General features: G+C 42.0%; 1 protein-coding gene across 14 annotated transcripts in view; it reads left to right on the top strand.

Moving 5' to 3' along the window:
• The window catches only part of NRXN2 (neurexin 2), a 1,344,669-nt gene that overhangs the window by 542,716 nt on the left and 774,407 nt on the right, over window positions 1-27,546 (top strand). For all 14 annotated transcript variants that reach the window (XM_068260058.1, XM_068260059.1, XM_068260060.1 and 11 more), the window contains one exon: window positions 11,020-11,037. In XM_068260058.1, coding sequence (XP_068116159.1) covers window positions 11,020-11,037 — 18 coding nt within the window. The remainder of the gene's footprint in view (window positions 1-11,019; window positions 11,038-27,546) is intronic.

The following is a 27,546-nucleotide window of genomic DNA, read 5'->3' on the forward strand; positions in this document are numbered from 1 at the left end:
GATTTAGAGGAAGTGCTGGTGCACACCAGAGCGGTTCTGAAGCGTTTTTTAAAACGCTTGCAGGGGGAAAACCGCTTGGCTAATGAAAGTGAATGGGATGGTGCACACCAGAGCAGTTAGTTTTTTCTAGAAATGCAAACTCGGGCTGCAGCATTTTTTAGATTTCTGAGGCGTTTCTGCCTCAATGTTAAAGTATAGGAAAGTGGAAATCCTGCTCTGAAAAACGCTAATTCAGAGCGGTTTTCCAGGCGTTTTTGTTACAGAAGCTGTTCAGTAACAGCTTTACTGTAACAAAATATGACATCTGCTACACAAAAACGTGCCAAAAAATGCTAGGCATGCTGCCTAGAATTGTTCTGAAATCTGCTTCAAAAACCCTCCAGCGTTTTGCAGATCTGCTAGAGGTTTTTGGTATGCACTGGGCCGTAGTTTGGATGAAAGGTTGGAGGTAGACGTTATTTAGGGCCCTTTTCCACTGCAGACAACAAGCACAAGCATCTGAAGAGGGTATATTACGAAAAAAATTAAATTATAAGCTTGTAAATAGTGATGGATGCAAAATTGAAAAATGCACTTTTATTTCCAAATAAAATGTTAGCGTCATACATTGTGATAGGGACATAATTTAAATGGTGTAATAACCAGGACAAATGGGCAAATAAAATACATAGGTTTTAATTATGGTAGCTTGTATTATTTTAAAGCTGTAATGAAAGAAAACTGAGAAATAATGATTTTTTTCCATTTTTTTCTTAATATTCCTGTGAAAATGCACTTAGAAAAAAATAATTCTTAGCAAAATGTACCACCCAAAAAAAGCATAATTGGTGGTGGAAAAAACAAGATATAGATCAATTCATTGTGATAATAAGTGATAGTTATTGGCAAATGAATGGGAGGGGAAAATTGCTCTGATGCCTAAGGTGAAAAATACCCGCGGGCTGAAATGGTTAATTCAGTTTGCAAATTGCAAAAGAATTGCCCATACAAGACCGCCAAAATTTCCAAGCGTATCTCACATGCCCAAACTTCTCCAACATCAAACTGATTTAAAGGCAGAATGAATTAAAGGTATTGCAGAACAGAAGCACTCTCTTCTCTTTGTGGTGGACATGCCACCTGAGAGGTGAAACCTGCTACAATCAAGCACCTACCTGATTTTACTCACCATTGAATTCAGTGGGGTCCAGTTTTAGAGTTTGCTAACACTAGATCAATCAGCACTACTTCTGACTACCGTAAGTTGTTCTAAGAGCCTTTCTTCTAAGAAAGTGCCTTAGTCTAAGTTGTAAGTTGGTTTGACACTCATAAAGATAAAACATTTTCTCTTATAGAAAGCATAGGCTTCAGGATAAACCCCAATACCTCTCCTATCATGTCTTGTTTTCAAAATGTATCCTTTAATTTTTCCCATGGTCCATTTATTTAATTACCATTCTTGTTTGACCAGTGCAACCACCATTTCTAATGCACAATTTCCTAATGCCTCTGGCATCCTATTTACCAAGACCATTTGTTCCGCATATCTTTGCGAAGATCGTTGGTCTTCCTTGGTTCTAACTCTTTATTACCACCTACAAAATGTAATAAAGTAGGACACTTACATTAAACGTTACATGCCAATAATTTCTAATTAACTTATTTTAATGAATGTGTTGCCTTTTTAACCACTTAAGGACTGCAGTCATAAAACCCCTTAAGGACCAGACACTTTTTTTCCATTCAGACCACTGCAGCTTTAACGGTTTATTGCTCGGTCATACAACCTACCACCTAAATTAATTTTACCTCCTTTTCTTGTCCCTAATACAGCTTTCTTTTGGTGCTATTTGATTGCTGCTGCGATTTTTACTTTTTATTATATTCATTAAAAAAGACGAATTTTGCCAAAAAAAATAATTTTTTTAACTTTCTGTGCTGACATTTTTCAAATAAAGTAAAATTTCTATATACATTTTTGTCCAAATTTATTGTGCTACATGTCTTTGATAAAAAAAAAATAATCCAATAAGTGTATATTTATTTGTTTGGGTAAAAGTTATAGCGTTTACAAACTATGGTGCAAAAAGTGAATTTTCCCATTTTGAAGCATCCCAAATGACCCCATTTTGGAAAGAAGACATCCCAAAGTATTCACTAAGAGATATGGTGAGTTCATAGAAGATTTTATTTTTGGTCACAAGTTAGAAAAATATGACACTTTGTGACAAAAAAATAAATAAAGTTTCCATTTCTGCTAACTTGTGACAAAAAAAAAAATGAAATCTGCCACAGACTCACCATGCCCCTCTCTGAATACTTTGGGATGTCTACTTTCCAAATGGGGGTCATTTGTGGGGTGTGTTTATTGTCCTGGCATTTTGGGGGGTGCTAAATTGTAAGCACCCCTGTAAAGCCTAAAGGTGCTCATAGGACTTTGGGCCCCCTAGCGCACCTAGGCTGCAAAAAAGTGTCACACATGTGGTATCGCCGTACTCAGGAGAAATAGTATAATGTGTTTTGGGGTGTATTTTTACACATACCCATGCTGGGTGGGAAAAATATCTCTGTAAATGAGATGTTTTTGATTTTTTTTTTACACACAATTGTCCATTTACAGAGATATTTTTCGCACCCAGCGAGAAATGGGTATGTGTAAAAATATACCCCAAAACACATTATACTACTTCTCACGAGTACAGCGATACCACATGTGTGGCACTTTTTTTGCACCCTAACTGCGCTAATCGGCCCAAAGTCCAATGAGTACCTTTAGGATTTAATCAATCCACACAATTCCCATAAGGAACTCAACCCTCAGCGGATGCTTATCCAACGAAGAACATTTATTCAAGTGTTACATGAGTATACACAGCATAATACTTCCAGCACAACGTTTCGGGCGAAGTGCCCTTTATCAAGAGCACTTGATAAAGGGCACTTCGCCCGAAACGTTGTGCTGGAAGTATTATGCTGTGTATACTCATGTAACACTTGAATAAATGTTCTTCGTTGGATAAGCATCCGCTGAGGGTTGAGTTCCTTATGGGAATTGTGTGGATTGATTGGATCATTTGGAGGATTGGTGACCCTTCCAGCCATAGGAACTCCCCACAACATTTACCATTGCCTGAAGCCCGCAGACACCCCTGTGCATACTACTACCTTTAGGATTTCACAGGTCATTTTAAGACATTTGGTTTCAAGACTACGCCTCACCGTCTAGGGGCCCTAAAATTCCAGGACAGTGTAGGAACCCCATAAATGACCCCATTTTAGAAAGAAGACACCCAAAGGTATTCAGTTAAAAGTATGGTGAGTTCATAGAAGATTTTATTTTCTCCCACCCAGCATGGGTATATGTAAAAATACACCCCAAAACACATTATACTACTTCTCCTGAGTACGGCGGTACCACATGTGTGGCACTTTTTTGCACCCTAACTGTGCTAAGGGGCCCAAAGTCCAATGAGTACCTTTATGATTTCACAGGTCATTTTGAGACATTTGGTTTCAAGACTACTCCTCACGGTTTAGGGCCCCTAAAATGCAGGGAAGTATAGGAACCCCACAAATGACCCTATTTTAGAAAGAAGACACCCCAAGGTATTCCGTTAGGAGTATGGTGAGTTCGTAGAAGATTTTATTTTTTGTCACAAGTTAGCGAAAAATGACACTTGTTGTGAAAAAAAAAACAATAAAAATCAATTTCCGCTAACTTGTGACAAAAGATTAAATCTTCTATGAACTCACCATACTCCTAACGGAATACCTTGGGGTGTCTTCTTTCTTAAATGGGGTCATTTGTGGGGTTCCTATACTGCCCTGGCATTTTAGGGGCCCTAAACCGCGAGGAGTAGTCTTGAAACCAAATGTCTCAACATGACCTGTGAAATCCAAAAGGTACTCATTGGACGTTGGGCCCCTTAGCGCACCTAGGCTGCAAAAAAGTGCCACACATGTGGTATCGCCGTACTCAGGAGAAATAGTATAATGTGTTTTGGGGTGTATTTTTACACCTACCCATGCTGGGTGGGAGAAATATCTCTGTAAAAGGACAATTGTGTGTAAAAAAATAAAACAAATGTCATTTACAGAGATATTTCTCCCACCCAGCATGGGTATGTGTAAAAATACACCCCAAAACACATTATACTACTTCTCCTGAGTACGGCAATACCACATGTGTGACACTCTTTTTGCAGCCTAGATGCACTAAGGGGCCCAACATCCTATTCACAGGTCATTTTCAGGCATTTGGTTTCTAGACTGCTCCTCACGGTTTAGGACCCCTAAAATGCCAGGGCAGTATAGGAACCCCACAAGTAACCCTATTTTAGAAAGAAGACACCCCAAGGTATTCCGTTAGGTGTATGGTGAGTTATAGAAGATTTTACTTTTTGTCACAAGTTAGTGGAAAATGACACTTTGTGAAAAAAATAAAAATAAAAATCAATTTCTGCTAACTTTTGACAAAAAATAAAATCTTCTATGAACTCATCATACACCTAACGGAATACCTTGGGGAGTCTACTTTCTAAAATGGGGTCACTTATGGGGTTCCTATACGGCCCTGGCATTTTAGGGGCCCAAAACCGTGAGGAGTAGTCTAGAAACCAAATGCCTCAAAATGACTGTTCAGGGGTATAAGCATCTGCAAATTTTGATGACAGGTGGTCTATTAGGGGCCGAATTTTGTGGAACCAGTCATAAGCAGGGTGGCCTCTTAGATGACAGGTTGTATTTGGCACTGAAGTGCAGGAAGCGCAGGATGTTCTCAAATCGTGACCTGGACATGGCAGCAGAGAACATGGGCATGTGATGTATTGGTTGCGTAGACCAATAAGACCGCAATACATTATTTTTGACTAGACCCATGTTAAGAAGAAGGCTCCAAAAAATGTTACGTTCGGAAACTTGGAGTGGCTTCCACCAAAAAGGCTGGGCATAGTAGCTTCTTGGCGGTTGCGTATTGTATTGTGTGGCATAACGGTTGGTCTCAGCCACAATTAAGTCGTACCAGCAGCGATTAGAAAAAAAAATTATATCACTGCGGTGGGGGCGGGTAAGGGTTTGGCCGGGTGATCAGAAGCCCGCAGGGGGGCAGATTAGGGCCTGATCTGATGGATAGGAGTGCTAGGGGGTGACAGGTGGTGACAGGAGGTGATTGATGGGTGTCTCAGTGGGTGATTAGAGGGGAGAATAGATGCAATCAATGCACTGGGGAGGTGATTGGAAGGGGGTCTGAGGGAGATCTGAGGGTTTGGCCGAGTGATCAGGAGCCCACACGGGGCAAATTAGGGCCTGATTTGATGGGTAGGTGTGCTAGGGGGTGACAGGATGTGATTGATGGGTGTCTCAGGGTGTGAATAGAGGGGGGAATAGATGCAAGCAATGCACTGGGGAGGTGATCGGGGTATCTGAGGGTGATCTGAGGGTGTGGGCCAGTCATTGGTTGCCCGCAAGGAGCAGATGAGAGTCTGATCTGATGGGTATGATGGGTAGCAGTGACAGGGGGTGATTGATGGGTGATCAGTGGGTGATTAGAGGGGAGAACAGATGTAAATAATGCACTGGGGAGGTGATCAGAGGGGGTCTGGGGGGCTATCTGAGGGTGTGGGCGGGTGATTGGGTGCCCACAAGAGGCAGATTAGGGTCTGATTTGATGGGTAGCAGTGACAGGGGGTGACAGGGTGATTGATAGGTGATCAGTACGTGATTACAGAGGAGAATATATGCAAGCAATGCACTGGCGAGTTGATCAGAGGGGGTCTGGGATGCTATCTGAGGGTGTGGGCGGGTGATTTGGTGCCCGCAAGGGGCAGATTAGGGTCTGATCTGATGGGTAGCAGTGACAGGGGGTGACGGGGTGATTGATAGGTGATCAGTAGGTGATTACAGGGGAGAATATATGCAAGCAATGCACCGGCGAGTTGATCAGAGCGGGTCTGGGGGGCTATCTGAGGGTGTGGGCGAGTGATTGGGTGCCCGCAAGGGGCAGATTAGGGTCTAATCTGATGGGTAGCAGTGACAGGGGGTGATTGATGGGTGATCAGTAGGTGATTAGAGGGGAGAACAGATGTAAATAATGCACTAGAGAGGTGATCAGAGGGGGTCTGGGGGGCTATCTGAGGGTGTGGGCCGGTGATTGGGTGCCCACAAGGGGCAGATTAGGGTCTGATCTGATGGGTAGCAGTGTCAGGTGGTGACAGGGGGTGACGGGGTGATTGATAGGTGATCAGTAGGTGATTACAGAGGAGAATATATGCAAGCAATGCACTGGCGAGTTGATCAGAGCGGGTCTGGGGGGCTATCTGAGGGTGGAGGCGGGTGATTGGTTGCCCACAAGGGGCAGATTAGGGTCTGATCTGATGGGTAGCGGTGACAGGGGGTGACAGGGGGTGACGGGGTGATTGATAGGTGATCATTAGGTGATTACAAGGGAGAATATACGCAAGCAATGCTCTGGCGAGTTGATCAGAGCGGGTCTGGGGGGCTATCTGAGGGTGTGGGTGGGTGATTGGGTGCTCGCAAGGGGCAGATTAGGGTCTAATCTGATGGGTAGCGGTAATGGGGTGATTGATAGGTGATCAGTAGGTGATTACAAGGGATAATATATGCAAGCAATGCACTGGCGAGTAGATCAGAGCGGGTCTGGGGGGCTATCTGAGGGTGTGGGCGGGTGATTGGTTGCACGCAAGTGGCAGATTAGGGTCTGATCTGATGGGTAGCAGGGACAGGGGGTGACGGGGTGATTGATAGGTGATCAGTAGGTTATTACAGGGGAGAATATATGCAAGCAGTGCACTGGCGAGTTGATCAGAGGGGGGCTGTGGGGCTATTTGAGGGTGTGGCGGGTGATTGGGTGCCCGCAAGGGGCAGATTACTGTCTCATCTGATCGGTAGCAGTGACAGGTGGTGACGGGGTGTTTGATGGGTGACTCTGTATTAATGTTGAAATACAGTAATTAAAAACAAATTAAGACATAGGACAGACTTTACTTAATATAACAAAGGTATTTGGTACTGTATAAAGAAGTGTAAAGTAGATTTATGAATCCGACAAGGCCAGGATTGTTTTTCTGGTTGCTTGAGACTTCTGGTTAACGGAGTACTGGATAACGGGGTTTCACTGTAATAAACTGCTGTGAATCTGATGATATATAAAGATTAAACGAGAGAGAACACTGAGAGCCCAATATAGTGCAGCATGTACTGGGTTGATGTGGGTGATGAGAGGCAAGTATGTAAAGTTATACTCACAAACATGGGTTACCACTAAGGCAGTGATCTGCAAACTTGGCTCTCCAGCTGTTAAGGAACTACAAGTCCTACAATGCATTTGCCTTTATGAATCATGACTGTGGTTGTTAGACTCATGCAATTCATTGTGGGACTTGTAGTTCCTTAACAGCTGAAGAGCCAATTTTGCAGATCGATGCACTAAGCCAATCACTGTAGATGCAGGTGGGAAGATTAGACCTGTACCCACTCAGGATTAAGAAGTCGCTCTCTGTAGATCTGGAAACAAGGGGTTAACACGCTTCCACCATGATTGGACTCAAACAATGTGGAAATGATCAGAGGCGCCAAAACGATAAAAGTAGCTATTTAAAAAACAAAACAACAACAACAACAAAAAAAACAGGGGAGGCAGTGGTAGACTTGCCCCCTCCAAGCAGACACAAAAACAGGGTTGATATTATGTCAACAAGCAAATTTATTTATATATAAATTATATATATATGCCAAAGGGTCATGGCAACACGTTTCGCAGGTGTGGCCCTGCTTTATCAGGCAATAGGGGATGGAGCAACTCTGTAGTTATAGAAAGATTGTACATAAAAGAATATTTCATGCTTTGTTACTTCAGCATGTCCAAATGTCCAGATCCTTCTCTGTGTGGTCAGAGAGTCTTTACAAATCACTGATACACAACTTTTTCTCCTAAGTTTCTCCTGGGAGGTATTTTTTCTCTTTTGTCTAAAATACATTTTCAGCACTCTATAATTGAAAAGCACCAAAAAGTTTGCAGAAAAATACTATCAAAATTATTCTGAGTATTTTCTTGCTTGCTGGTGGCTTAAAATGCATTTTATTATTAAGATGTGAAAATATCACCTAGAAGAAAATGAAATGGATGAGGGTCTCTGTATACAGGCCTCAACTTTTGACTTGACTTGAATATGAATGTATTTTTATCTAAGTGTGCTTATAACATCTTAAGAAGGGATAACTGATCAATAATGCATTATACTCTTCATTATACTCTTATTATTATGCTCTTATTACTGATTCTATCCCTTCCCCCATTTGACATACATACCCTCTAGCCTAGTATAAGATGTAACTTTATGTTTGAAACCAATAATAAAGTGCTATTTCTGTTTAGAACAATCTACTTCTGAAACATTGGCACTACTTGAAAAATGTTTTTTCTTTCTGTACAACTCCTTTTAACCCTTTGGAGATATTATTAGCCCTTCAGGAGAACACGGAGTATGAGGAGTATGGGCCTACTGATGCGTCATTAATTAATGTAAACAATGCCAGCCGGCAGCCACGTTTGTATTTTAAAATAAAGCCAAAATAGCTTATGCAGTTATATTGCTATGTTCCTCATTTAAAGAGATTTTAACCCCACTCAGGTATAAGGAAAAAAACAATTTAAAATTTTGACCTGCACTGCATGCGACTGTAAAGTGAGATTATTAGTTTGCGCACTGCAGGAAGAGGCAGGGCAGAAGCCAAGACTTGTCCTTGGTTTAGCCCTAAGGGTTTCTCCTCTCCTCCACCAGTGGCGCTGCAATGCCAACATCCTCTTCTGAGTTACGATCACATGATATGACATGATATGCGGCTGGATTGGCTTTCCCTTTTCATAGACCCGCGGAGCTACACTCCCAGCATCCTCTTCTGAGTTCTGATCACATGATATGACATGATATGACATGCGGCTGGATTGGCTTTCCCTTTTCATAGACCCGCGGAGCTACACTCCCAGCATCCTCTTCTGACCTTCGATCACATGATATGACATGGTCGTAACACAGGGGATGGTGTCAGTGTTGCAGAGCAGCCTAGTGGTGGAAGAGGGGTGATGGAAGAGTCTCTCATCATCCCTTTTCTTCTCTTCCACCAACTGACGGCACTGCAACGCTTACACCACCCCCTAGGTTATGATTACGTGTCATTTCACATGTCATATCATGTGATCGGAACTCAGTAGAGGATGGCGGGAGTGCAACTCCATAGGTCTATGAAAAGGAGAGGCCGACCCAGCTGCCCGGAACAGGTAAGTATGAAAAAGCTCCCTGCACTGCTCTGCATAGCTGCATTAGGCAGCAAAACAGTTTATGGCATTAGACGATGCCCTGGTAGTACACATTATCTAACTTGAGATAATGCGTGCGGGGCAGTTAACAGGTTATAGGTCACCTGAAATGACGTGACTTGATGAGATAAACTTGCATACATAGTATCCAATCCTAGTTTGAAATAGACTTTGTTCCTTTTTGTTCTTTACTGTAAGAAGTAAGAATCCTATATAATAAATTGCAAGTGTCCCTGCGTCCTATCCGTGTGTCAGTGCTTTTGCGCTATTATGCATGTCAAGCACTGACAGCTGTTGGGACAGGACACATGACAGGGCAAAATGGCGCACACACATGCCGCGTGATGGGCAGGCGTGCACATGTGCACTGTGATGCTGCGATGAGGACTGACCTAGACCCCGTTTTTAAACGAGCTTAGGTCGCCTAGTCTAAATAATACTCTGCAGTTGAATAGGATGGGGGAAGGGAAGGGATTTTGGATTGGATCTTCCTTCTCCTTTTTTTTAAGCTTTCTCTTTTCACAACTCATTTTCTCTTTTCTGTACTTCCATAACACACGAGCGCCCTATGGCCAGTTCTTTACTTTCTTTATCTCCTTTAAGATCATCCTTTCTTCTTAGCTCATCCCCCAGGGGCTTCTGCATAGCTAAGCACACATGGCCTTACAAAGGAACACATTTGAGGTGTTGACCTCTTCTTGATAGAGGTCAAGTTATTTGTATATAAATAAAGGTTTGCCTTTATTGAAAGGTATAATACAGTGTTTTGAACTTTTCCTCCCCCCATATCAAGCAATGTGAATAAACTACCAGTGTTGTCACTATTTAAAAGTCTCAAATGTTAAACTCTTAAAACACCAATAAAATGATTGAAATAGAAGACAGTTATGCCATGTTCACAGTTTGGTCGCATTCCCTGTCACAACGAGAACACAATGCAATGCACCTGTGCATTGCATCGCATACCGTAAAGCATACAGACAATGCAAAGTATGCTTCATTGTAACCAAATTGCAGTATGTTACCATGGAACACTCCGTTGTATGGCAATGCACCCGCAGTACTGTGAATGTCATAGGTAGTTAATTGCAGTGCAGTAAGCTGTGTTACAAAGTGGCCATTACACCGTATCACAACACACCATGTGAACGTGGCCAAAATTGAGGGTGTATATCTGTCCATGCAAGAATCAAAGATCAAAGTGAAAATACATGGTGAGCATTTCCTGTTAGCATAAAGAAAATAGACATGTGTATTTTGCTGCATGTCGGTATTTGCACCCATGTGCACTCTCAGTTACGCAGTTGCAAAAAGGGACTCTCACAATTGTAGTCTATAGATATACTGTAACAATGCCCTAAGTATAGATATTTGTTTTTGTTTTGAACGCTGCCTGTTCTGCTCCTGGTTTGAAGCTAATCCCTATAGCTAACATCACCTTTTGCCCTTTTTTTTGGGAAAAAAACAGTGATTGAGGCAAGGCTGGAGACAACACGCCCGTGTGCACGTAGCTTTACTAATCCTTTGTGAAATTACACAAAATTGGATTTGTCTTATCTTACTTCCTTCATCTCCATGGCTGTCTGTATATATCTGTCTCATCTTGTGCAGTTTTTGTATCATGTTTAGATATTCTTGACTTTCCTCTTCTGCTTCAGTAACTGATATATATTTTTTTCTGTTTTTATCTCCCTATTTCCATGCAGAGGATCGTGTGATCGAAGGTGAGTAGCTGCTTTTTAATTAATAATAGTATCTGATACTCCATAGGGATCTGGGAAGAACGTATTTAGGTATCAATGTGCGAATCTCGAGCTTGCCGTTTCTTTCCTGCTCTCAGTTTGGAAGTGTCTTCCTCTTAGCAGTCACTCTCACTCCCATCTCTCTTTTTCTCCTCTTCCCTTCTCACCCCCTCCCTATTATCTTGCTTTCCCTGTCACCTGACTCCTCAGAACATAATAATGAGCATGCATTATGCAAATTATGTTAATTAGACTTTAATGAGAGAGCATAGGACTGGAAATCAAGAGAGATTTAGGAGGAAGAAGGAGAGATGAATGTTAGATCAACTGAAGGTAGAAAGGTTTTGTAAAACTGAATAAGGCAGAGTGTTGTCTAAAAGCCTTTGCCAGGCCATGGTGTTTTTGATGAAGTGAGGGAGATGAAGAGAAGGTGTAACGAGAACAAGAGCTATAATAGGAACCATGTTTACGTTTAGAGATCCTATAGATGTTGCACCCTGCACTAGATCATAGGACAAGTATATTACATGTTGTCCTCACAACCATCAGTGTCTGAGCATCATCCTACCTGTCATTTTCTAGCGTCTCTCTATCCAATCTGGTGTCACCTGACTAGAGACATCCCCATGCTAGCTTACTGAAAATCCTCACATCATTAGCTCTCTCATTGTCTCATCGAGCTTACCCCCTCTATTTCCACTGCATATAGCTATCAAACAAGCTTGTGCCGTTTTTATGGAAATTTTTATTCTCCACTCTCCAGATTTACTTTAGGCTTCTTCTGCTAAAAAAAAAATCTTGACTTTCTTTGGCTTTACTAGGTATCTTGTGACATCTCTACCTTACAAGTCCTACCTGTAGAGCCATATCTGTACCTTACATGGATGAATGCAAATTAGTCTGAAACTGCTACCTGCAAAAAGGATTATTTGGCTTTATAGAAGTAATAGGCTATAGATGTGGTATAAACCGGCTGTGCCTGGGCATACTGCTTCCACACTGGGAATTAAATAAGTCTTGGTTGAAATACTCAGCAAGATAAATAGTCTTTGGGAATGGTATAGAAGAAGAACCAAATGAACTCTACATGGGTTTTGCACACAACGGGGTGTATGCACTAAACTGTGTTAAACAGAATTCTGTGTGTGAAGTCTTAATGCACATTGAGTAGGGCAGAATGCACTACAATACATGCAATGCATTATGCTCTGCTCACTGTGCATAAGACTTTACGCACCTAATTCTGCTTAACATTGATTAGTGCATACAACAGGGACGTTGCTAGCCCCAAAGATCAGTGGCACGTGCCCCTGATCTATTCTGGGGTGCCCTGGATGTTCCCCAGGCAGAGTAGAGGCAACACAGCACCCAGCATGGCACTGCAAAGAGCCCAGCATGGCACCACAGCACCCAGCATGGCATTACAGCACCCAGCGTTCCCCAATTGGGGCACCATAACACCATAGCAATGGGGGGTTTGCTGGGTGCTATGGGGCCTCTATGTGGGCATATTGAGTGCTGTGATGTCTTTATAGGGGCATGCAGGGAACTGTGGTTGTTCTATGGGGGCATGCTGGGAATTTGTGGTGACTCAATGGGAGGGCTGTGGAAGCATGGGAGATGGTCCAGTAGAAAGTCATAGAATGCTATGGGGGACTGGCAGCAGCAAAGCTTGCCCAGCAAAAAGCCGGACCAGCCAGCACAGAAGCTAGGTAACTCCGCCTAGTTATGTTTAAGTGACACTGCCTATTTGTGTGATATGCTGTTTGTTTGTTTTTTCGTATGATGAAGAGGGGAACTTCATCTAACATTTTGCTGGGCAGGCCAACTCAGACCACTGTTGAGTTCATGTACAAATTTGGCTCCCCCCACAACTATACCCACATTCTGGTGCATGGCCACACCCATTTTTTTGACTGGAGTGCCCAAAATTGCCCTGAATCTCTTAAAATCCTAGCAACGCCCCTGGCATACACCCCAGTTATATAAAATGAATAAAAATAGAACATAATGAAGCTGCAGATGCAGAGAAGACTCTGTCAGGCTGTGGCTTCCGAACAACCATGAAACTGTTCCCCTGATGCACCCAGTACAATTTTGCCAAATAATCAAACATTTAAACAGTGTTTCAGGCTGTTGTGGCCTTCGTCAGTTCAAGGTATGGATCAATATGGCACTATAGCAGGACTTGTGAGGTAGTGGTGTTACTGTTACAGTGAGTACTCCAGTTAAGTCATGGATTCCTAGAACCACTAGCATTTTAATTAAGAGCCACAGGGAACTCAGAGTGAAGTGGGTTTTTGTTCTATAGCTATACTCCTAAGAAATAGTACTTTTGCTAAGAGGGTTATGAAGAATTTTGTCACCTTTTCTGCTCTCCATTGGTCCTTTAATGGGATGGATGTCTTTACTAATCAACATGGTTCAGCCAACAGAACCCCCAAGTCCACCTCTGTCCCAGTCAGTAGAACTACTATAAATGCAGCTTTTACTGTTGGGAGGTTTTGTTGTTGTGTAGTATATTATTGTATTTTTGTTTATATTGGCCATAATTAGTCTCTGATAACTTTTCTGTCATAAAACATCATATTTTCTTACATAAGGCCAGTGCAGTCTGCACAGTGTGTACTCCCAGCTGTCTCTTAGCTAGCCTGTAGTATAGACCCAGGAACAGAGTTTACTGCTGTAAAGTGTCCCTGTCAAGGACAAATTTATACTTTTAGCCCCCCCCCCCCCAGGCCAACTTTCTTGTTGCTTCCTCTCCTATGTAGTGCCCCCATGGCTTGAGCAGCCTTCCAATTTTTTACTACAGCACCTCTTTCATGCACAGCTCTCATGGGCAGCAGCACCCATTTTCCATGTGTTCCTCCCCATTTCCAGCCTCCTTTTTCAATTTAAATCCTTGTCTTCTCTGTTCAGCCGGCCCCCTTCTATGTTCAGTCACCCCCTTGAGGTGCAAGTGCCCAAGGCCCAGGCCTTTGTGACATTTCCAGAAATCTGGCCCTCTCTGTAGTGGCAGACCACCCATCATTCAGAATGAGATGCCAAATACGCCCTTCTCTATGCAGGACTCATTAAGACCCAGCTCAAGAGCGGTGTATAACAATTACCATTGTTAGGGAGCCACTAGAAATAAAAAACGCTCCAACAGTGATGAAAGGTACATGCCTACTTTTCCTGTTAATAAATCAGGCCCCACCAGCAACGGTTATCACAGGAAGATGTCAGTTTAAAAGTGAGGTGATATTGCACTAAAAAGCAGAGGGGCATCTGAATGACAGCTGAGATGATGTGGAAATAAATAATAGGCCATCAAGCCGTATCATTTGAGAGAGATTAAAAATATATCAGAATGGATGACCATTCGCCATTGAAGTGTACCACCTTCACACAGTTGCAAAGTTAATTTAGCGGAAAAAAGACACATATCCATCAAGTGCAACCTCTCGCATAGACGTGGCAAACATCTGTCTGTGCAAACACGCTAGCCATGCATTCCATTAACAAAGTGATACAGCTGTGAAATTCCTTCGACACTGGCTTTTCCCATCTGCAAGAGATTGCCATCCTCTAGGCACAAATGAATATTCATTAGTAGAGATGAGCAAATTTTTGCAAAACCTGTTCTGCTGACGATAAGGTGAATTGCGTGCCACAATCCGAGTTACTGGATTGGTTCGCTGACATCCACAGGTGCTGAAATCTCTTTTTATTTCTGTTTTCTCCAAATTTTTATTGCAAGGAAGGTAAAATCTGCCTCAGAAATTAAAATGTCAGTGATATCTTTAGAAGCACTTATCATTTTGCTGGCAGAGTGCATTATTGAAATAAACTTCTGGTCTCTGAGTGATGAAGCCAGTGAGGAACGCCGTACTATTGAAGTCTTGCAGTTGACGTTCTTGTCCCAGTTCTGACCCTTCTGGCTGATTAAACTGCTTCAATCACGAAACGAGTATTTAATGTGAATGTGATCATCTTTTTTGCACAACCAGTTTCAGCAAATGTTTGGCCTGGTGAACCATCACATATACAGCATATCCAGAGATCTCCAAGCACCCCCAGTGTGGTTATGCGTGGTCCAACAAACCTGAACAGAAAAATTGTCTGCAAATAGGCTAGGATTACCTGAATTATATTAGAGAACAGTCAGGTATGTAAATTAGTGGTTGGATCAGAGGTGTAGCTATTGGAAGAACAGCCCCTGCAGCCACAAGCGGCCCAAGTATGTGGGGGCCCCACTTCTGAACCTAACTCTGTCCTATACAGAAGCACACCTCCAGTCCAGCTTTTGTTTATGTCACACTTGTTATGGAGGGGGGGAGGGAAACACTTGGCAGATGATTCCTGGTCATGGGTGTGAACAAGTGAGAAGGTAAAGTGAACTTTGGGACACCATAAAAAATTTCTGGGGAGGGAGGGGGCAGGGCTTGTCGTTATGCTCCTGAATTGTATAATGGTTGTTGCATGCACCATTGACAGAAAAAGAGTTCTATTTTCTTTCTAATTAAAGATGCACTGCAACAATTTATGGCACAATATACTGTATAATTTAGGATACCCATTTTATGTTGATTATTCTGGTTTTAACATCAGAAGCTATTCCTATATCAATATATTGATGCATATTGGTATTTAAAGGGACACTTAAGTCAAACAAAAAAAAATGAGTTTTACTCACCTAGGGCTTCCAATAGCCCCCTGCAGCTGTCCGGTGCCCTCGCTGTCTCCCTCCGATCCTCCTGGCCCCGCCAGCAGCCACTTCCTGTTTCGGTGACAGGAGCTGACAGGCTGGGGACGCGCGAGTGATTCTTCGCATTCCCAGACACATTAGCACCCTCTATGCTGCTATATGGTATATGATATATGCTATAGCAGCATAGATGGCGCTATTGTGGCCAGGAACGCGAAGAATCACTCGCGTCCCCAGCCTGTCAGCTCCTGTCACCGAAACAGGAAGTGGCTACCGGCGGGGCCAGGAGGATCGGAGGGAGATGGCGAGGGCACCGGACAGCTGCAGCGGGCTATTGGAAGCCCCAGGTGAGTAAAACTCATTTTTTTGTTTGACTTAAGTGACCCTTTAATCCTGTCCCCTCAGTGATGTTTAGCCTAGACTATTTAGTTATGCAGCCTTCTCCTCCCACAGCACTCTGGGAGACCATATGCAATTAACTTTTTCTCCCAAGTTTTCTCTTAGGAGATATTTTCACGTGTTATAAAATGCTTTTTAAGTCACCAGCCAGCAAGAAAATACTCAAAATAAATTTGAAAGCACTTTTTCAATTACGTTTGGGTACTTTTTCAATTATATTATGCTGAAAATTTAGTTTAAAAAGATGAACATTAACTGAAAAAATGAATTGCATATGGGCCCAGGTGTTGTTTCTGTTCACTTCGGAACACTCAACAAAAAACATTCCAGTGTTTTGCTCTATACCAGCAGTAAAGATGCCACCACCAGTAATACATTTAAGAAATTAAATCGGGGAGAGGAAAGCTTTTACAATGAGCAAATATTAAAAAAAACAGATAAATGAATATTGTACAATATAAACAATTTCATCCATTAAGTTACATTCATTAAAGAGAAACCGAGGTGGGTTTGAAGAATATTATCTGCATACAGAGGCTGGATCTGCCTATACAGCCCAGCCTCTGTTGCTATCCCAAACCCCCCTAAGGTCCCCCTGCACTCTGCAATCTCTCATAAATCACAGCCATGCTGCTGACAAACAGCTTGTCAGAGCTGGCTGTGTTTATCTCTATAGTGTCAGTCTGCTGCTCTCCCCGCCTCCTGCAGAACTCCAGTCCCCGCCTGCATCCCTTCCCTCCCTGCTGATTGGAGGGAAGGAACGGGGGCAGGGACCGGAGCTATGCAGGAGGCGGGGGAGCAGCTGAGACTGACACTACAGATGTAAACACAGCCTCACAGCACGGCTGTGATTTATGAGGGATTGCAGAGTGCTGGGGGACCTTAGTGGGGTTTGGGATAGCAACAGAGGCTGGGCTGTATAAGCAGATCCAGCCTCTGTATGCAGATAACATTCTTTAAACACACCTCGGGTTCTCTTTAAATGTCCTATTTAAATCCAGGACAGCCCAAGTTTATTAAAAAAAAAAAAATTTCACTGTGAGCACCTTACTGCTGATTTACTAAGTTACTAACCTATCAGTAGGCTCCACTATATTTTAGTACAGAACTTATGCACTTGGTTTCTTTCATTTTTTTTAAATTATCAATAAAAAAGATTGAAACACAATGGTCCATATGCAATTAACTGCTTCTCCTGAGTTTTCTCCTAGGAGATATTTCTTCTCTTTAAAATAACTTTTTATCACTTTGCAATTAAAAAAATACCAAAAAATTAGTGAAAAGTTACTATGACAATTATTTGAGTATCGGTATATTCTTGCTTGCTAATGGTTTAAAAGTTGACAAGCTGTGAAAATATTACTTAGGAGAAATCTCGGGAGAAAAAGTTAATTGCATATGGGCCAATATGTCACAGACGTGGGCTGTCATGTTTTACCGCTGAATAGTGGGTTAAATGTCAAGAATCCAGTGCAGGTTTTCTAGATCACTCATGATCTCCACACTGCACATGCTTGGAGTTCTCTGACAATGCCATCGTATATTAGACCTCTTATGTCAACAAAATCATTGCAATATATCTTGCCTTGGAGTTCCACATATGATGGGGACATTTTACAGCTGATTTTTCTCATGAGTGTTGGTCCATTTATGATTTTGCCTATGGTTTTTGTTCTTGCTGGAAGGTATGAATAACTACATGGGTACGTAGGACTGATGAGTGATAAAGGTTTAGCTGGTCTCAAACACAGCACACCAGGGAACCCACTATTAACTGATGACATTATCCACAATGAGAGCCCTATCGCTGTGTAGAAGAATTATTGATGAATTTATGGTGCAATGTAGAGGAAGTAAAGTCCTCCAGAACTTGATCTCGGAGTATAAAAGTTAGGTTAGAATAGAAAGGTCAGTGATCTACGACAAAGCAAAAATGACATGTAAGAAAAAAGCTATTAGTACGTTTAAACCTCTGTGTTTTGTTGCGTAGGTTGAGGTTTCCGTGTCCCCCTTATCTCTATCGCCTCTGCCTCTATGCTTTTTGATGTAGTGATATATTTCCCATTGCCTTAAATTAAATCTGTCTTACTTCTAAAGCTTCTTCTGTACTGAATCCTTCCCCTTTTGTCCCAACTTGCTTACTCAATTTTCCTTTGTCTTCAGATTTGAAATTGTTTCTACCTTACTCACTCGCCTTCCCCTGGGGTCTCTTTCTGCTGTCTCTGTGCTGTGTCTCACAGATAAGAGTCAGACGGTCTATGACTTTCATATGCTCTTCCCTGGACAATAAAGATGGTTGCTCATATCTACTCAAGGGACAATAGCTTTGAGTATTGTGCATGGATAGCTGTGTATGTCTTTTCTATGAGACCTAGCCATGAATTTTATAGTGGCAGACAGCTGTCAATGTTCTGTGTGATGGAAGTAATAATAACAGTAATATCCAGCTGTGTAACGCACACAGATAGATTGATGTGCATTTATGCCATGGCAGTTTTTCCTCTGTTGTGTGCCGCAGCTTACTGTTTGTTGTTTCAGTATTCGTATATATTTATTTTTGCATTCAAAGAGTAATCCGAGGGTCTTAGTGATGTGGAGAAGCAACTAGTAATTATTTTTGTACTTAAACATTTCTGCTCTATGTTTGCTATAAGAAAAGCTGGAACTATTATAAACATTAGCCTTTTAAGTTAATGGATTTTTAATTTATCTGGCTAATGTTATCTTTAATGAAGCTCATTTGGCTAGATTCAGAGATAACTGATCACTACTGAATGGGGAAAAAAATCTAAAATTTATAAACATTTAAAGGGAATGTATAGTGACTTTATTTTATGCTTGTTTTATTGTGCTTGCTTTTTTTGTAAAAATCTAAAAAATCATTATGCGTGTTTAAAACATGTGTTTTTATAACAGAAAATGTTTAGATTTGTGAAATTAATGTTTTTGTTTTGTTTTTACTTTTGGAAGTCTACTTGCAATCTTTTTGTCTGTATCAGATGCTCATTTATTTTTAAACATACTAAATGTAAATCCACAAGGTATACCGATGAGCAAAACATTTTCCTAACATGCAAACCTTCAATGAGGTTAGAAACAGGAAGTGAACTAAACTGAGCCAATCAAAGGCTCTAACTGTTGGTTACCGAACCAAATGACAGCTAATTGATCAGGAGTTGCTGGTTTTGATTGGTTTAGTTTCTTACTATTCCTGGCTCTGTGGAGATCTGCATGTTACAGAAATCTTTAGCTCATCACTAACAGAGATCATAGGAATATATTTATATGTCAAAAAGCCAGGAGACTTGAAGCCTGATGAAGATGTTAGTAATTCTGGCTGCTATGCAAATTTAATACAAATTTTATGTAACTTAAGATAGAACTGGGATACTTAAAATCATGGCAAAATCCAAGCTGAACACAAATTACGTTAAAATTGCAAATTGGAATGATGAACATCTTACTGACCTTCTTTGATGAGCACATTTAGATCCACAGTAATGTGCCTGACACAAGGCGGGGCAATATTTATATAAAAATATGCATACTTACATGACTGAACCCATCTTTCTTCCAGGTGTTTACATACTGCTGCAGCCACGTAAGTGGCTGTGCACCCAGGAATCTCTGTCCCCTGGCACTCCTCTCCCCTTTGATGAGACCTCACCCTGCCCTTCTGTCAAATGCGGCACACTTTTCCCCTGTCCTCTGATTGGTGCCGAAGGTGGGGCAGGAAACAGCCTGGCATTCTAGGATGTTCTTATTATGCCACATTCAATAATGTCACTTTGCACATGCAGGGCCGGGGACTTGCAGGAGATGGGGTGGCATGGAACAACCCCATCATGAATAATTGTTCCCATAGGAGGGAAGGGGCTGGCGGGAGAGAGTCATGTAGTTTAGGAACAGTAAGGCCTGGAACCCACTAGCAGCACTTTTTAAAGCATTTTCTAAGGGCTTAGAAAAGCTATTGCTAATGTAATGCTATGGGTGTGAGGGTCACCAAGGCTGGCCCAAGGCCCAGGCTGTGAGGGTCACCAAGTGAAGACAGTTGAAAGAGTGTGGACATTTGGGCTACTGGATAGTCCCATAATGGGCAGTTATGCCCCTCCGTCCCCTAATATCTTGTGCCTGAACTAAACACCGAAAGAAGAAAGAGTTACTACACTAACTCCCCTTGCTTCTTCACTTTATTTTGAGACTGGAGACATTAGCTCCATACTTTTGAATAGCAAGTTGACATCAACATTTATTGAGCACCAGACTTTCTGCGTTGTTTAGAATCATTTATGCATATCAAAGTAAAATAATCGCTTCACTGAGAACACCGTTCTTTTTAAGTGGTAAACATACAGTGAATGCACCACATAAGACAGATATTTTTGGACAATGTCAGCATCAGAAGAATTACTTTGTTCAGTGGCACATTTGATGTATTATATGGGAAATGATCCATGCAAGCCATGGAACGCTGTGTTGGCTTCAGGCTTGAGTATTGACAGTAGGTGTCTGATCATTAATATGCTTCTGCAAGGTTTGCTGACAATTCAAGCAATTTACATGCTGTTTAGTTTTATATACTTACCATGGACTAAGATACGATCAATGTAAATGGTGTCTGGAGAGCTGCCTCCAAGAAATCTGCTGATAGTTAAAAGAAATAACTGTGATGATGACTCTTATTTCCAGAAGCAAAGACTGGTCAAGACAGGTTTTTTAGGCCTTGCTCACAGTATGGGGTACATTCACTAAGCTGCATTAAGCAGAATAATGTGTGTTAAGTCTTACCGCATGATGAGCAGAGCAGGATGTAATGCATTACTTGCAATACTTTACTGTCTGCTCATTGTGTGCTTTTACACACATTATTCTCAAGGCCAAATGTATATTTTCTTTTCCCCTAGGCTAGGAATATTGGGGCTCCCCTTCCAAGTGCAGCAGTGCTCCTCCCATTCCATGTGCTGCCCCCTCTTCCATGTGTATCATCCCTGTACTGCAGGCCCTCCCTTTCATGCACATCTCTCTTGGCCATCAGCTTCCCTTTTCTTGTTTTTCTTGTTTTTCTCCCCATTTACAACTTTTTCTTTCATATGTTGCAAACCCAACATCATGTCCAGGTGCCCACTTGGGCTTCCGCCGCACAAGGCCCAGGCCTTGGTGGCCTTTCAGAAATCTGAGCCTGATGATTCTGCTCACCACAGTTTAGTGAATCTATCCCTATGTCCACTGCCCTAAAAGTTGATGGATTTAACAGGAGACTCAAAATGGACAGGTTGAAGACTGCATGCTTATCCATTCTATTCATGTTCCACCATTAAATAGTCCTGAAGATGCTTGATTTTTTACAGGCAGTTGGTTTTCTTGCCATTTATTTAATGTATGGTAAGCCTTTAATCCAGATCCTGCATCTGACCATGCAATGGAAAACGTGAGCCTAGCATACAAGTGAAATGCATAAGGTTACACTGAGGGTGTCTTAGGAATATGTTGTATGTGAATGAAGACTAGAGCAAAAAGACATAAATGTTAAGAGGGTGGTGCAAGACAAAGTGTAGGGCTTGAAAAATGTTTTGTCTCTGTCACTGAATAGTGTAACCTCAGAGACGCTCTTGTAAATGCGTACAGAACAGTTTATATTTAGTATGCTACATTTAAAAGTCACCTTTAATTAGAGAGCTAGGTAGGATTCCATCTTGGCCTTCTTTGACAATAGCTAATAAGCTTGCTCAAATGTGTGTCGTCTGGCCATAAAGCTTTCTAAGTAATTCAAGTGATCTTTTATTGGTGACCTAAGTGTATACATGTCCTAAATCAAACCTGTGTCCAGAGGGAGGGTAACATTTTGATACTAACCTAGTTAATGGGAGGCCTCAGGATTTTTCAGAGGCTTTCCAGATCCTCTTTAAGCCCATCACTGCTAGCCAGGATTCTCTTCTTCTTTGTGTTTGTACTCCTGTCCATGCACAACACTTCTGTACTGCGCATATGTGAGTACGGTCTGGGCATGACCAGTAGAATGAAGTTGCTCATGCACAGAAGAAAATGTCATGCATCAGTGGCTTTGTTCTACTGGGCATGTGCAAACTGTACTTGTGCATGCCCAGTATGGATGTGCTTGTGCGAGGACGGGAGCACTGCCACCAGAGCATATTCAGCAAGCTCTTGTTGAATATGTTCAGAGGGACCCAGTGCTGGAAATGAAGTGCTTGAGGGGGAGGTAGGAAGCCTCTGGACAATCTGTTTTTAACTATTATTCTGCTTCAGGTCCCCCTTAATTCTGAAATTCGGATCTAAATAGAGGAGACTCTGCTCTGCTCAGGCATAACAGAGTAATAATAATAATAATAATAATGGCGGTATTTGTATAGCGCCTTTCTCCTGTTGGACTCAAAGCGCTTGCGAGGCAGCCACTAGAGCACACTCAGTAGGCAGTAGCAGTATTAGGGAGTCTTGCCCAATGAACTCCTTACTGAATTACTGGCTTACTGAACAGGCAGAGCCAAGATTCGAACCCTGGTCTCCCGTGTCAGAGGCAGAGCCCTTAGTCAGTACACCATCCAGCCACCATCCAGAGTACATATAGTAAAGCCTGCCAGGAAGTTTGGGTGAAGGGTAAAGTAAAAAATGGCTCACCCTGCTTCTGCAAACGTCCTGGCAGTATTAATTACTATTTCCCCTCCAGGTTTCTGTGGACAGAGGGGAATATGAAATTCGGCTTCCAGCTATTGCTGGTGCCAAATTACGCTTTTTGATAGTAATTTGCGCTCCATCTTTTGACGGCACCCAAATGAATGTCTGTGTGCCGCTTAAGCCGTAATACCCATTACAACCTATGGCGGTGCCGGCTGCTCCAAAATCTTCGGCACTGTTTTTACTAGGTTTAGCAAAAAAACCTCGAGCATGTAACACACTAAAACATTGATAAGAGGTCCACTGTAACCATATTTGGGTGCATTAGAAAATAAAACAAATAGTTTGAAAAACTATTGTCACTTTCTTTATAGCAATATTTCTGTGCCACGCCATCTTCTGCTTTAATCGTGGCTTAAGAGGTCTTAAAACAACATGCGAACAAGCAATACTTATTGACTAAATCGCAGTCAAAGCAGAAGAAACCTTGGCTATTATTCACTTTTACTCATAACTCCAATTACATTTCACACATCTCTCAGTAGGCAGATGTTAGCAATTGTAATGTGTAAAAAAAGTGTGTCTTTTTTGCCACAAATAATAAGTAGAGTGCTGCAGCAGTGCGATTGTTTCACATCACTGGAGACTGCAAGCTGAACGCAGAGAGCCTATTGTTTTCAATCAGATAAGCCGTGTCTGGCAGACAGTGAGAGCCAGAGGGCAGAGAGTGCATATACAATTAACATGTATGGCAGCTCTATGAACATGTAATATTTATAATTTATACCATGAACACATAATTTGCAAATTATACATAGAAACATGTCAGTGTATTGCTGTGTATTACCATAGTAACCCCAGTGTATCTCAAGTCACAGAATGAGACTGTACAGCTTTCAGCATGACCGAGCTGAAATCCAATAGCTCAGATGTGGTTATTTTAATTAGATCCTCTTGAAATGGTTGTCAAAACATACATTAGGAGATATCTGCAGTGCTTTGCTGTGACACCAAACCGTAGCTTGCATAGCTCCTGAAGGTTAGACCTCCCTCACTCCCATAACTCCACCCAGGGCCGGGCCGGAGCAGGGGCGAGAGAGACTCCAGCCTCAGGGCGCCGTGTAGGAGGGGGCGCACAACTCACTCAGCTATCATTCCCCTATTGTGTATGAAGCAGAGAGTAATAAGAAGGGGATACATGGCAGTAACTACAAGCCAGATAAATAGAGATTAAGTTGTTAGGGGGGTTGGGGGCCTTGGCACGCCTCTTAGTCTAATAGCGATTGGTGTGTGACGGCTGGGGTGGGAGGGATGGAGGGGCGCACTTTGGTGTCTCAGCCTTGGGTGCTGGAGGACCTTGTCCTGGCTCTGCCTCCACCCCAACCAAGCCTTTACCCACCATGGAGCACCCAGGGAAGCTGAATAAACCAAACTCACACAAGTTGGGTGGAGATAGTCCAGGGCACTTTTAGTGAGCTGATCTGAGAGCGTTTGGAGTTTTGGAAACAAACATACTAGCAATGGCCACAATCACTAAGATCATGCTGGTGATAATAAGGCAAGTGAAAACTTATCATCATACTTCAATTGGTATGTAAGTGTTAATTCATTAAAGAAGCTTGCCTTATTAACATGTGGATAAGCTTTCACAATCAGAGGCCCATATGCAATTCACTTTTTCACCTTAGTTTTCTCCTAGGAGATACGTTTTCATCTTCGTACCAAAAAGTAGATGAAAAAGGGCTATCAAAATTATTTTGAGGTTTTTTTCTTGCTTTTAGGTGGCTTAAAGTGCATTTTATTGACACATTTTAAAATATCACCTAGGAGAAAATTCAGGAGAAAAAGAGAATTGCATATGACCCAGAGTGTTGTCTTAACATTACTCTCAGGCTAGGTGATAACTTCTCACACACTTTACACTTGCATTCCTCTCTGTGAATTAACATCCTGGTCCATATGCAATTAACTTTTTCACCTGAGTTTTCTCTTAGGAGATAATTTTTCATCTTCTAGTTAGACTAATTTTTCTTCACTTTGCAATTGAAAAAGTAGGTTAAAAAGTGCTATTAAAATGATTTTAAGTATGTTCCTGATTTCTGCTGGTTTAAAATGCATTTTATTGACAAGTTTGAAAATACCACCCAGGAGAAAACACAGGAGAAAAAGTTAATAGCATATGGGCCCCTGTCTTTAACTTTAGAATTCTGTCATTATTTTAAGGATTGAAACCTTAACTTTAGAAATATCTCTTTAACTTAGACAGAATCCTTACTTTAATTTTTGTCTGAGGTAAATTGCTAAGTGGATGCTACACGCTTAATCACCATGGTGATAACAGTAAAAACAGCACAAAATGGTTAGATAGTGGGGAAATATAACACAAGAAGTTTTCGTAACACCTTAAAAGTTAATGCGCACTTTATGCCCTCGTACATTTTGCCATTTTTAGTGAATAGCCTGGCATCAGTTGTTCTTCCTACTTTGGATATCACATAGTCAATCCTTACCAATCACCCCACCAGCTGAATTCAGGGAGCATAGGATACAAGCTGTATTGCAGTGCCAAGGACATTTGGCGTATAAAATCATTATTGTGCCCACCATTTTGCTTCGGTAGATAGTTTATATTCACTTGTCAGCCTGATTATTACTAGAATTTGCCTTGTTCAGTTTAGGGGGTTAGTTGAGCCCAAAGTGTCACAAAACATAAAGCAAGCGAGAGTATCAGGGAGGTGGAATGCACTGGTGATTGTTTCCATCATATCGCTCTTAAAAGTTTTAGTAGGACATGAAACCAATTTACCAGTTACACTTATCATATTGTGTCATATATATTAATGGACCAAGAAGAATAAATTACATCATTTCCATAAAACGATTTATAGGAAATATTTTATGATAAGTTTCCTAGACAGTTTTTATAGTATTATTATTCACTTTAGAGTCGTTAGGAGAGAGACATTTGAGTATAACGTACTATATATTAAGCTTAATTCCAACACCATAGATTGCAGAAAAAAAGAAAAAAAGAAAAAAAAAGAGAAGAAATATGCTTTGCATCAGCAGCCATTTAGACAAAACCTTTTATTTGAAATGGGGAAAAATTAAGTTTAACAAAATAAAAAAAAAAAAACCAGCAACATTCACAGTACCTATTATCAATGTATTAGTGATAGGAAAAAAAATCAGAATATTAGCTTCACTGAGGATGTCTGCTATTAGGAGGAAGAATTGGCAACTTTTGCCCAAGTTATAGCAGAGCAAAGATTGCTATCAGTCAGGGCCGGATTTACCATAAGCCACTATAGGCAGGGCTGTTTCTTGGGCAGGGCGACCGCCCTGGGCGCAGAACGGCAAGTAGAAGACGGGGGGGCGCAGGCTGAAGGACATAACCGCTAGGGATCTTGTGACTCGCGGTACAGCCAAATGAAAGAAGAAAAAAGATTACCAGCGTAATCACCTTCCTAGACTCCTTCTGGGCTGCCTGCATCAGGCGTCAAGTCATCATCGTGTCACCACCACGTGATGACACCTGATGTCCTGTAGCGGTACTGCAGGCTTTCAGTGCTCAGCGCCCATGGAAGAGTCGGCTTTCCAGGCTCTCTTTGCCTGTGTGTTTTCCTGGTCCCTGCTTCCTCCTGGATGCGCGGCTGGACACTAGTAAGTAGGCAGATCTACTTGTGATCTGTGGCTGTGCAACTGTCTTAAAGAGGAAGGGTTCGTGAGTCCACGGGGGTGAGGGTGGGGAAGGGGTGCAATTTTGACTCCCTCTCCCTGGGTGCAATTTAGCATAGAAACTGCCCTGACTGTTGGCACATGCTTATAGGCACCTGATGATGGAAAGGCAGCTGACTCACCTCCCTGAGTGCCTCCCTATTTCTTTATGCAGAGTCCTGATTAGAGTGTAAATGAGAGGTTACTCACCCGGCTCTCAGCATTGCACTGATTAGATCTTCCTTCAGTCTAGGGAACCTCTAGCTACTTAATACTGATGTTCCTCTAGCTACCTGTGAGAGATCGCGGAAAAGCGAGTCCAGTGCGGCGGTTTGCACGTGGAAGCGTGTGTCTGGGGGCAGGGCAGAACGCGGAAAAGCCGCCGCATGCAACAATTGTAAGGCGGCTGGTTCGTTCCGCGTCCAGCGCGGCGGTTTGCACGCAGTGGCGTGTGTCTGGTGTGGCTGAGTCTGTTAGTGCACATAGGCTTAGGAATACAGGCGCGCGCGCTGAGAGGCAGAATTCTTAAACAAAGCAGGAAGAGTCAGCTGACCACGCCGATCAGCTGACTCCAGAGCAGAATACTATTGGTTGAGCAATTAGGGGTGGTGCTGGAGAACACTACTCCATATATAGTTCCTGCTGGTCACTTGCAAGTTGTCTGCCGTTGCGATCACTACGTGGAAGCACTCAGACCTAGTCAGATCCTTCAGTGTGTTTGAACCAGGTGGACCTGGGAATTCACACTTAGCCAGATTATTTGAATTGTTTTCTGTTTATGCTTAAGCTAGTTCCAGGGTGTAGAGACCAAGGACCTCACACCCAACTGTGTTATCATCTGTGTTATACTTTAAAGAGAACCTGTACTGAGTAAAAATATTTAAAATAAACACATGAGGTAGGTTCAAATGAACATTACATAGTTACTTTGCCATCAGTTCCTCTCAGAAGCTCACCATTTTCTTCTGACAATAATCCCTTCCAGTTCTGACAATATTTTGTCAGATCTGAAATATACCAGTTGCTGTCAGTAACATATCAGTTGCTGTCAGTTA

Source organism: Hyperolius riggenbachi, chromosome 11 (assembly GCF_040937935.1).
Source record: "Hyperolius riggenbachi isolate aHypRig1 chromosome 11, aHypRig1.pri, whole genome shotgun sequence".
NCBI lineage: Eukaryota > Metazoa > Chordata > Amphibia > Anura > Hyperoliidae > Hyperolius > Hyperolius riggenbachi.